At 48.5% G+C, this 11,626-nt stretch overlaps 1 protein-coding gene across 2 annotated transcripts; it reads right to left on the reverse strand.

Moving 5' to 3' along the window:
* Positions 1-5,040: 5,040 nt before the first annotated feature.
* LOC119365716 (polyamine oxidase 3-like) lies at positions 5,041-9,431 on the reverse strand. Of its 2 annotated transcripts, XM_037631364.1 has the most exons (10): positions 9,416-9,431; positions 7,489-7,601; positions 7,284-7,372; positions 7,047-7,160; positions 6,875-6,962; positions 6,701-6,786; positions 6,517-6,619; positions 6,330-6,427; positions 5,813-6,242; positions 5,409-5,726 (listed from the first exon to the last, which is right to left on the reverse strand). In XM_037631364.1, the coding sequence occupies exons 1-10, from the start codon at positions 9,429-9,431 to the stop codon at positions 5,409-5,411; spliced, it is 1,455 nt and encodes a 484-aa protein (XP_037487261.1). The 2 variants fall into 2 exon arrangements, with proteins under 2 accessions (XP_037487260.1, XP_037487261.1); XM_037631363.1 differs by having other exon boundaries at positions 5,041-5,726; positions 5,813-6,427.
* Positions 9,432-11,626: the final 2,195 nt, after the last annotated feature.

Genomic DNA, 11,626 nt, shown 5'->3' on the forward strand with positions numbered 1-11,626 from the left:
GTTTAATTTGGTAAAGAAAAGCTAAAAATTGTTAGTTGCCTATTCACCCCCCCCCCCTCTAGTCAACTATATCGATCCTTTCACCGCCCATGCCACCCATGCCGCCCATGCCAACTATGACTCTTTTTTGGACCAAGACTTCTTCATGGGCAAGATTAACGTACTCCTTTTGCTTCTCATCGATGGTAGATGTGTCCATGGATAACAAGTACTTCTCCCATTCCAACAATCTAGTTCGCTCCTCCATGGCCAATTTCTTCTCCCCCAATGCCACCTTCCTCTCCTCGGCCGCCGCCCTCCTCTCCTTGGCCGCCAACCTCCTCTCCTCGGTCGTGGAATCTTGATTCCTTGCCATCCTCCTCACCTTTTTTGCTTCCTTTCTTGCGTTCACAATAGCTTCCATAGCATTTTTAGTTCATCATCTCCTTTCCTCTTCTTCTTTTCTTTTCCGTCTTTCTTGCATCCATTTGGTCTTTTTGGCTTGGAGTACGCAACCGAGTTTGGTGTAGGCCTTCTCTTGCCGTCATCACTTGATGCCTCATCATCATCATCTTTCAAATTAATAGTTCGCTTGCGTTTGTTGCTCTCCTCATCATCGACACCATCACGGGGCTTCTATTTCTCATCATCCTTCAACTCTTCATAGCAATGAGGCAAGGTAAATGGTCTCCCTTTCTTGATCTTCCTTGTCTTGGTCTTCTTCTCCTCTCCTTGAAATAAGTTTTGTGCAATAGTGAGCTACAAACAAAAGAACAAGTTAGCACTTGAAACACCAAGAAGAAGCATGATGAACATGGAAGAATCATGAAATAAATAGCACTTACCCTATCTATATCATTAGTGCCACTTGGTTTCAACGCGTCAACCGCCTTAAGTGCGGCCGCCCACCTTTGACAATCTTGGTTGATTGTTCACCACCGGGAGCGAAGCAATCTTCCCGAGCGGTCAATTCCACTTTTGTTGTGTAGATCAAAGTGGTCCTTAATCCGGTTCCAATATGCATCTCTACTTTGATTCCCTCCAATGGTGGGATCGCTCGACGCTTGCAACCATGTATTGCATAGCAAGATGTCTTCATCCATGGTGTAGTTGCCCCCTCTTTCTTTCAGTGCATTGAAGAAACCCTCACCATCCTCGTCCACCTCAAACTCATGATCATCAAAATGTGCATCATTGGTTTGAGACCAATGAGAGTTGTTCGAGCCAACACCCATAGTTGACATGTATGTCTCATCATTGAAACTACAAAGTATATACAACAAAGCAAATAAGCTATCCATATGTATGCATTAAAAAACTAAAAAGTGGGTGAAATTTTACCTTTGGGCATTTCATCGAACACCTTGTGCGCATTGGCCGCCGGCGGAACAAGTGAGCTTGTCGGCGCTTCGGTCACCGCCGCATCCGTCACACGCCCTGCAAGCTTCTTCTTCGGCCGCCTAGAGGAGCCATCCGCCGCCTTGTTCTTCTTTTTGGAAACCTTGCCCGCCTTCGCCCGCGCCACATTTGTGAGCTTCGAGAGGGGGGCACGTGGCTTCACGATGGGCACCGGCGCGACGCCACCCGCCGTCTAGGACGTCCGTGGCGGCATGAAAAGGCCGTGCACGATACCGGTGCTTGGAGGAGCACCGGCGGAGGCGAAGCCAAAGCTCCCCAAGCTAGGGTTTGCAGCGACGGCGGTGGTGGAGGGGTCGCGGGTATAGGAAGGGGTGAGGGGGATGTCGGTGCGTTCGTCCATCGGGCGAATTCGCCGGCGGCGGGGCGGAGAGAGTGCGGCGCGGTCGCTCGAGTGTGCAGCGCGGGAAGCGGACGCACGAAATAAGCGGCGCGTGATGCCGTTTCGCCCCACGCGCTGAACAACTTATTCCGCGCGCGCAGTTTTTGTGCCTCCACTGGAGCGCCCAGAGCGACTGCGCGCGTAAAAAACACAGATTTTCTAGCGTGATGCTTATATAGTGCGGCTGTTGGAGATGATCTAAGGCAGTAACACGGAGTCCGGGCATCTCCAAAGTGGTCCATCAAACCGCCACTAAATGCCTGGACTGTGTGGTCCGGACAAATTTTATCCTTCAATACCCTGCATCAAATGTCCGGGGACCGGTTCGGACGTCCAAAATTTCACAAACTAGAAGCAAACACGTAGGAGGTCTGCAGGTGTTCGGACATTCATCGCATATGTGTCCGACATCTAGGATCCACATAACCCTCCCAGCCCCCCTCATTCCGCTCTAACTGACACTCTGTTTTCTGTGTCGCACTCTTGTCGGTCCAGAGCGGACGTAAGCAGTGCGGTGGCCGAGAAAGCTGCTCTGGACCACTGCTCGCATTAATGCAAGTTCAAAGCGGACGTGACTGGGCGGAGTGACGCGACGGCTTCCCACCGCATTCAAGAAGGTTGGCCATCCGTCCGCCAATCCGACATTCACCTGGCGCGGCAAATGAGAAGCCAACCCCGCCGAACGCATTCAAGCCGCCGCTTCGCCTACCTGCGGGGCCACTACTATTTGAAGACCATCGGCCATGGCACAAACTACACCACCTCCGAGCCTCGTCTCTATCTGTCCGAGCCGTCGTCGCTCCGCCTACCTGGGGGCCCACTACTATTTGAAGACCATCGGCCATGGCACAAAATGCACCACCTCCGAGCCTCGTCTCTATCCATCTGAGCCGTCGACACTCCCTTCTTCCTTCTTTGACCTCCTTGAGCAAAGTTGGGACCCAATGTGGGTGGTGGAAGGCCCTCTCGCTGCGCCGCCGCTGCGAAATCGCGGTCGAGGTGGATGCATGGTGTGCCCGATGCGCGGCCTGCATTACGTCGGGAGAGCCTCCGAGCTCTTGGGATGAGGACAATGTTGAGTTCTACGGTAGGGTGCGTCGACTGCAAATTTAAAATTTTCCTACGCGCAGAACATCCAGGAACATGCTACGGGAATGGATCACAAATCGTTACCACTAGACGCGCAGTGTCGTGCAGCGGAAGGAGAGTTAGGGCAGCCCGTCTGCGTGGATCTTCTCCTCTCATCCGATCTCCCTCGAACAGCCGGTCGTTGGTTCCCACGTACAGGTTCGCTAGAGCGGCGCAAGTGCACCGCCTCTAACAGTATCCGCGCGTGCAGGAGGAACACCGTGCGGCGGACTGCTAGTTCCGATCACACAGTCGGCGATGAGTGGCGGTGGCTATTCGCAACACATGCAAACCCTAGTGACAACGCCGCAGTGATCAACCACATGAGTGCGCCGCACCTCCACTTTATATAGGCATCTGTCGTGGGCTCAACACTTGGGCCTCGCACGGACCCTAAAGCCCAAAATCTGTCCGGCCGGGATCCGAGTCCGAGTAGATGATATCTGACTCGTGGAGTCAGTTCCGGCCTCACAGGTTCCTTCCCTTAAGCGTGTGACCCCTTAGGTTCAAGTTGGCTTGGCCACGGGTCGGATCACCTCTGACATGCTCGGCCGGAAGCGGCCTCTAGCAAGGCGTGCCGGCCACCAAGCAGACAATGAAGCCGGTTGGCGAACCTGTACATAACACTTCCATTCCTTTTTCCACACGATATATGTTGTCAGGCTCAAGGCGAGTCTGTCATCCTTGTGCTAGCCCGACCTCTTTCTCGTACTAGTGATCCCGACCATTAACCGGATTATCTCATAATCCTTGTCGCATGGCCATGCTTATCCTGGTCGAATCACACGAGGGGCCCAGAGTATATCTCTCCTGATCGGAGGGGCAAATCCCATCTTGCTCGACCATGTCTCGCGGCATGGGGGTGGACAAACTTGAAACCTACCTTTGTAACTACCCAGTCACGGAGTAGCGTTTGGTCGGCCCAAAGCAGGTCTGTCACCATCCCAAGTACATGCGTCAGCTCAGGTCTTAGGACATAGAACGTATGTTATACTAGAGACTCACAGATGACATATCACTGCGTCTCATAGTTGGGTCTGTCCAACTCGGACCTTATCTGGCCAGATCCTTCCGAGTCCATATTATTCAGTTAGCATCCAATGCTCCATGGCTAGTGAGACCAAGCCATCGACCGTGTCATATGCTAGTCTAGTCGGCTGCGCGTCCACACAACCCTTTCAACTAGGGACTTTTTAGGACAGTGATCATACAATGCATAGTCCCACAAACAAGTCACGTACTTGCTGATACACATCATTGATAATGTCCAAGAACTATCTTTATTCATAAACACAGAAAATATCATCATACATGATTGCCTGTAGGGCATATTTCCAACAAAGAACTCGGGTGAGGAGGACGCGGAGAAATCATTGGAGGCACTGGCTACTGGGTTCACCCTTCAGTAGGCGGCGGAGGCGCACTACAACGTTGTCATGGCGGAAGCGCACTACAACGTTGTCATGGCGGAAGCGCACTACAACGTTGTCATGGCGGAGGCGCACCCGGAGGAGCAAGCGCTGGCAATCTCTATAGGCAGAGCAACGGTAAAACATGTAGCTTCACGAGTAGCACCAGCTCGCGGAGGACCATATCATCGATAAGCAAGCAAACAAGCAAGCCATCGCGGTCATACTCGCAGAGAATATGGGCATGGTGGATGAGCAACGGGCCCATTCGCAACGCCAATAGGCCAGACTGACCAAGTTGATCGTCGACCTTACCTCCATCGGGAACGTCAACAGCCAAACGCCGGATTCTAACATGGAGTAGGGATATGGGACACAGACATACCCGTCGATTAACTTCTGCTATGTAAAAAAACCTGTTTTTTTATAAAAATGTCATGTCTGCTTTTATTTGGTGCCCTAGGTTGGATGGTTGGCTCCCCGAAAAAGAATTGTCCACTGACAAGCCCGGACATGTACGCTGGCATAAGAATTGTCCGCTGACAAGTTCATGTCGGAAAAGAATTGTCCGCTGACAAGTCCGGACATGTACGCTGGCATTTGGTGTGTCCGATTTGCTTTGAATACAGGGAGGAGATGCCCTCACGGTGCTCTCTACGCCCTCTTGAATCACAAATGGTTGTGATGCAATCAGATTCGATTTTGAGTTATAAAACACCACCAAACTTCAGGGATAATCTGCCATCATCACCAATATTAAGAATGTCAATGTAGTAAAATTACAGTGTTTCATCACACATACTACACCACCAACTCTGCCCTACAAAGATGGTCACGTAGGCCGTAGCTCATAACGCCTTACCAAACACAAACCCCCGCATCACGCTGACAGTATACATACCAGACGCCCACAATCTTTTATTACCCAGCAGTAATTTTATTCAGCAAACCACAGGGTCACACGACCACACGCCTCATGCCACGAGGAAGAGCAAGGATAGATTGCTCCCACGCTGCCTTCTCCGAGCAATCACTGGAATGAACGGCCGGCGAACCTGCCGCGACAATAGGTAGGTAGTTTAGGAGGCGACTGTTTACAGCCGGGAGATGAGCAGCGGGACGGAGACGGTGGCCGTTTGCTCGGCCATCGGGTGGCACATCTCCAGCATGTCCAGCTCCCTGAACTTCTCCAGGACCCTCATCCGGCACTCCTCCGCCGCCATCTCCCCTGTGGAGAAGGCGCCGTGCACCGTGCCCGTGTACTGGACGCTCGTGGCCTCCCCGGCAAAGAATAGGTTGTCGACAGGGATGCGGAGCTTCTCGTAGAGGTCGCGCGGCTTGCCCACCCCGTCAAAGGTGTAGGAGCCAAGCGTATTCTCGTCTGAGCCCCAGTGTGACACTAGGTAGTTAAGCTGCAATAGGATTAAGGCAACATGATAGTTAGAACTGGAAGCAATATTCATGCTAATTATACTGTGATCTGTGTCGAAATGCTTACCGGCTCAGCTGCATTAGGGAGGATCTTCTTCAACTGGGAAAAGGCAAATTGAGCAGCGGCCTCATCCGACATCTTTTCAATGTCACAAGCAAGCCGGCCTGCAGGCATGTAAACAAGAACGGCATGCCCTGTTGCCTTGTGAAGGTTGAGGAAATAGCTGCAGCCATATGTGGTGGATGAAACTACTCCGAGGAACTCCACGTTAGGCCAGAAAACCTCACTGAAGTGGAGAACTATTTTGTTTTCGACCCCAACTGACAATTCTCTTATTGCTTCCTCCTTCCACTCCGGGAGCCTCGGCTCAAACTTAATGGTGTTTGATTTAAGAACACCCAGGGGAACGGTGATGACTGCAGCATCCGCAACAAATGTTTTACCATTGCTTACAGTAACCTCTACTCTATTCCAGTGCCGAACAATTTCAACAACCCTGAGGAGAAGAGTTTGGATCAGTACTAACAAATAGAAGGTGGAACCATGTTCATAACATTTAGAGGAAAAGTAGAGATATGCATACCTGTGACCAAGGCGTATATCTAGACCTTTCGCCAAAGTATTTATAACTGGACGATATCCACGAACCATGAGACCATGGCCACCGGGAAGAAGAACTTCCTGCACCCGATTACACAGAATATGGTCATGAATAATGCCGAGATCAATGGCTATTTTATTAGTACAAGGATGAGGGGTGTGAATACTACCTGGTCCCAACACTGGAGCGAGATGGCATCCGCATCAGTAGCAAACCAACCCTCCATGCGGCACAAATACCACTGGAGAACATCATGTGCAATCCCTTCTTGCCTGATATGAGGACAATGGTGTCAGATAAGATAATCAATATCTTTAGGATACCCTAAGCACACAGGGATTGATGGTACGAACCTCAAGTGTGGATTTTTCTCCAAAACAATTGCAATGGCCTTAGCTATAGAAATATCTTCCTTCATTTCTTCCCTTAATTTGCCAGTCTGTGCACATATCAATGTTACAGGATATCAAAACCCAAGAAATGTCAGCATAAATAAATAAGCATCAAGAACTGAGAGAAGCAATTACCTCTTCCAGTATAGCCTCAAACACTTTCCCTATCTTTTCTACAAACTCTTGTGGGACTTGAGAGCCATTAGTATCATAAAGTGCATAACTGAAAGACAATATAACATGTTAGTTGCAGCCTTATTTGGTTTCATCATATCTCTGAACATACAGGACCTAGATTAAGTTGTACCTCTCGAGATCATGGTCAAAAAGGACAGAGTCATCTCCACTTGTGCGGTACAGTGGAAGCCCAAGTCTTCCAATGATCGGTGCCAGGGGATTTTCTTCACAAACACCGTGAAGCCTGGTGCACACGAGAATTGGAAATAAGATTCAAAATTGTGCTTCTAGATGAACTTCTGGTCATAAACAGTACAAACAATACTATAAATGTAGTGCAGGGAGGCAGGGAAATAATGGAACTCACCAAGATGCCCCAAGATCAACAGGAAACCCAAAAGAGTAGTCAGTGTGAACTCGGCCACCTATCCGGTCACGGGATTCCAGAAGCACAACCTGGCAGGAAATCACAATAGCATAGCTGATGAGATGACAAGTGTATGGATCAAAGAGCATCATATGAATTGAAGCTAAACCATTAGAACAAGATCAAAAACCACAATATGCAATACCTCAAAGGACGCATTCCTGAGCGCATTTGCAGCAGCAATGCCTGCAAACCCACCACCAATAACAATAGCAGAAGGCGTGTGGGATTTTCTACTGACATTTTCACCGTATGAGCCTGAAAAAGAAAAGAAAAAGGTTTTGCCTTCAAATTAGAGTGGAATACTGACCTAGAAAGTTTGAAATAAAAATGTTCAATGGTATGTATTTATTTTAGTGATCATCTGTCCATGTACAAGTGATTTCTCATTCAATTAGTAATATTAGTTATTGAAATACTAAGTAATAAACGCAAAATTTTGGGGACATCTACGGGGATTACCTAAACTTTCACATATCTTATGGTGGTTGGATGGGATAACCAACAGCTTTAATCTTCTGATAAATTATGTGATTGGAGAATGCTTGTCTGCTGTGGGGTTACTGAGTTCATGTATGTGGAGATTTATGGTTTTCAGGCAGAGGCGCCGGCACTTATGGCTGACAATTTGCTTTTATGTGGCACGGGGTACCTCCAAATGAAAAAAAGACCAGTTCATACAAAAATAACATAAAGAAGCCTACCAAGTAGTGAAAGTGCCGATATCGTCTGTTCTTCTCACATCAACCCTCCTCTACCCCCTCCACCATGGAGGGTTAGTAGTGAGGCATGTTCCCTGTCTCAGAACAATGATGGCGAAGTAAGACAGGACAATTAAAGATTTTCGCTGATTTTCCCAACAACTTTTGACGCAGTGTGGACTAGAACTCCTAACATAATATTTGTTCTTGGTATGTAGCTCCAGAGTGAACACTCTAATGTGTACGAGTATGACAGATCAAACTTAAAACCATTTAACACTTTTATTGGACAGGCAGCTGCAGATTAATCTATACCTAAGATCATTAGTAACTTTTTCAAGCTGTGATTTGACATGATGCCTGTCCTTACAAGTGAGACATTGGACACTTGAGGGTTGAGGTTACTCCAATAAATGCTGAACAATGCTTTATGTTTAGACTGTTGTTTATGATGGTAGTAGTTGGTAGACCTAGCTTTAGACAAGACAACCCTCTGTAGGATATGCTTCGGACACTAAAAAGGCAGTCAAACTTCAGTCCAGAACATAATCACCAAGCATCTTCTCTTATGATGACAATAGTTGCGCTAAGACCCAAAAATTAAAAAAAGGCATGAGTTGAATGAAGCTGACAAGAGCAAAGTGTTCTTTTATGAAACCGACAAGAGAAATAGCGCAAATAAATAAATATTTTCAATTGTGGCATTGGTCCACAAACAGCTAGATCCGTTAGCGAATATGCTGAACAATAATACACGCCAAACTACGTGCATGACAATAATATCGATCAATAAGCATGGAATCACAACACAGGAGTAAAATAAAACACAGGAGTAAAGTAAAGCATAACTGTACTTCCACGTGATGCCATTTGGGTAATCTGATTACAGGTATCTATCTATGTGATAACTAATGTTACTCTTTACTAACTGTGTGGACACACTCTTCCCAGCTAACTTTCAGCGCTAAAAAAGAGCATGGGACTCCACAACCACATGGACTTGTTCCTGCCAAATGGGCCAATTGGTCAAACCCTAGAAGCTTCCGAAGTGGTGGGTGCCCTTTGCGTGAGGTGTTGGCGTAACAAGTGAAAAACAGCTAGTATTTTGGTTTTTTCTTCTTCCTAGCACCGTCCAAGGAAACGGCAATTGCAGCTGGACGGTTGATGCCTCTTTCGTCTGGCCCACGACGCCCCTCCCAACAACCATAAGCAACTAGAGTGTTTGGCATGACAAAATCAAGGTGGACCACCTGGTCCCAAATGGTGGTGAAATTCGATTTTTGCACTTGCATCACATTGAAAAAGAGTCTACGGGTCTGAAAGCAATGCCTAGTTGAAGAGGGAAAAATCTGCGAAGAACAAGTTACTTACTGTTGTTGTTCGCCATTTGTTGAGCTCTGTTTTTCCCCCTCCTTAACGATTACTACTGCGATTGGATTCTCCTTCTTGACGATTTATACTACTTGAATTGGAATTGGGCTGATTTATGAGCAGCGGCTGCGGTGAGAAATGCAGCAGGAAGATGAGGAGGCAGGCGACGTAGTGATTGGAGTTGGAGTTGAGTCCCAGATTGACGAAACAGTTCATGCAGACGCGCAAGCCGAATGGCGGCCCTCGTAGGAATTCACGGTCCCCGCTCTCGATCTCACTCCACACCCATGAAAGTTCCGGGCACTGCAAAAAACAGACAACAGAGGGTTAATTAAACAGCTCCGATCGCCCAAAAAACGCCCCGCAGCACGCGAAGCGAGCCTCCAGATCGCGAGGCTCCGGCGATTTCGGGAGGGGGAGGCTCGCTCAATCTGGGTGGGCAGAGCAAAATCGCCACGGAGTCGGCGGAAACCGACACCGGAATTCCCCCAAATCGAGCGAGATTATCGAGCAATTTTGGCACCTAGGCGAGGCTAGGGCCGGCCAAGCGCCCGCCCGCCCGCCCGGCACATCTTCTCCTCCCCCAAAACAGAGTCCGTACGTTCGTTTCGTCCCGCCCTAGCCACGGCGAAACCCTCACCTCCAAATCTGGACGACCGGCTGAAACAAGCGAGCGAGCGAGCTCAGGGGATCTGCAGATCAGAGTAGCCGCGCTGGATTTCTGGGAGGCGGAGAGGGGATTTTGGTTTCGAGTAGGTGGGTGGAGAGTCTTTGCGCTTCCTTCCTTCCTTCCTGGCTTTCGGGCTCGGGGTGTGTCTGGGCACGGTGCGGTTGCTGCTGGTGGTGTTGGGCTCCTTCGCCCCCTCCCAGGTGGCCTTCATATATAGGCTCGTTCCCGGGATGGGGGTTACGTGCACCGCCCGGTGACCACACCCGCGACACGGAGCCGGAACACGGAAGGGAGGAAGCACGCACGCGACGAAGGCGACGCGCGGGCATATCGTGCACGTCTGCTCTGGAACGGACGGCCCCGATCTCCCGGGAGCGGCCCGGACGCGCACGGCCACATGCCAGGCGACTTCTTTCGGATTGCACCCTGTTAAAGGTGTAAATTACCACGGTCTCGACGGAGGAAGCCACCGGGGCTGGAAATTAGTATTCTGTTTTTTTAGGGAAGAAAATTAGTACTCCCTTATACTCCCTCTGTCTCATAATGTACAATGTTTTAAATGGTTAGAGGGCATCTAGCGGGTAGCCGGTTGCCCGCTAGCGCTCCGCAGTGGCCGACTGAAAAAGGAAATAATTTGTCCTCCTAATTCATATTAGGAAAAGTAAAATATGTGTGAACATGTTTGAACAGGATAATAAAAAGTAATTGCAAAGAACCCATGTGAACAAATGTGAACACATTTAATTCGGGTTTTTAAATTTTTTAAAAATCATAACTTTGAAACCATGCATCGAAATTAAGATCCGTTTTCATTTTTGGAACCCTCATGGCATGTTCTTCGAAACTAGATCCCGCATGGGTATGTTTGACGATTTTTTTTTGCAATTTTCTCTCCGTTTTGTGCAACTGCCTAGCCTTCGATGTGCAACTACCAGGGATGTGCAACTTTTCTCCTATACCGTAAACGTGCAGTTTTCAATGATGGTATCTTCACCCCCAAACTACCTCCTTCCAATGAGATGTGAACTTCGTCTGTTGCCCAGACCAACTGCATAGTAGTTGATGTGCAACTTTTCTCCTCTAGTTGGAAGTGAATTTTTACTATTTGCTACCTCGGGCAGTTAGCCCAGCAGTGGATGTGCAACTTCAGAAACTGTCTCAGCCAACTACCTAACGGTTGATGTGCATGTGTAACTTTCCTCCGTATCCGTGGATGTGTAGTTTTCATTGCTAGCACCCCTTCCCACCCACCCCAACTAGTGAGATGTGCATCTTGAGGGTCTCACCTGTATACAACTTTCCTGCACCCTCATGGTCTATGGATGTGCATTTTTTCACCATTCAACAAATCCATGTCAATGAGATGTGCAACTTTATTTGTTACCCTGGCCAACTGCCTAGCAGATTCGGTGCAACTACTTCTATTCTATTGCCCCTGCCAACTACTTTCAATGACCGTGTCCAACTGAAAACAACTATATGTGCAACTAAAACTACTATAAATGCCAACAAAAAATGATCCCGTGTGTGTAACTTTCCAA

This window comes from Triticum dicoccoides, chromosome 2B (genome assembly GCF_002162155.2).
Source record: "Triticum dicoccoides isolate Atlit2015 ecotype Zavitan chromosome 2B, WEW_v2.0, whole genome shotgun sequence".
In the NCBI taxonomy this organism is placed as follows: domain Eukaryota; kingdom Viridiplantae; phylum Streptophyta; class Magnoliopsida; order Poales; family Poaceae; genus Triticum; species Triticum dicoccoides.

Excerpts from the sequence above, each read along its gene's own strand:
- LOC119365716 (XM_037631363.1), bottom strand. Across the intron at positions 6,620-6,700 it reads GAGAAAAATCCACACTTGAG|GCAAGAAGGGATTGCACATG; the intron begins GTTCGTACCATC and ends TCCTCATATCAG. Across the intron at positions 5,727-5,812 it reads TCCCTAATGCAGCTGAGCCG|CTTAACTACCTAGTGTCACA; the intron begins GTAAGCATTTCG and ends ATCCTATTGCAG.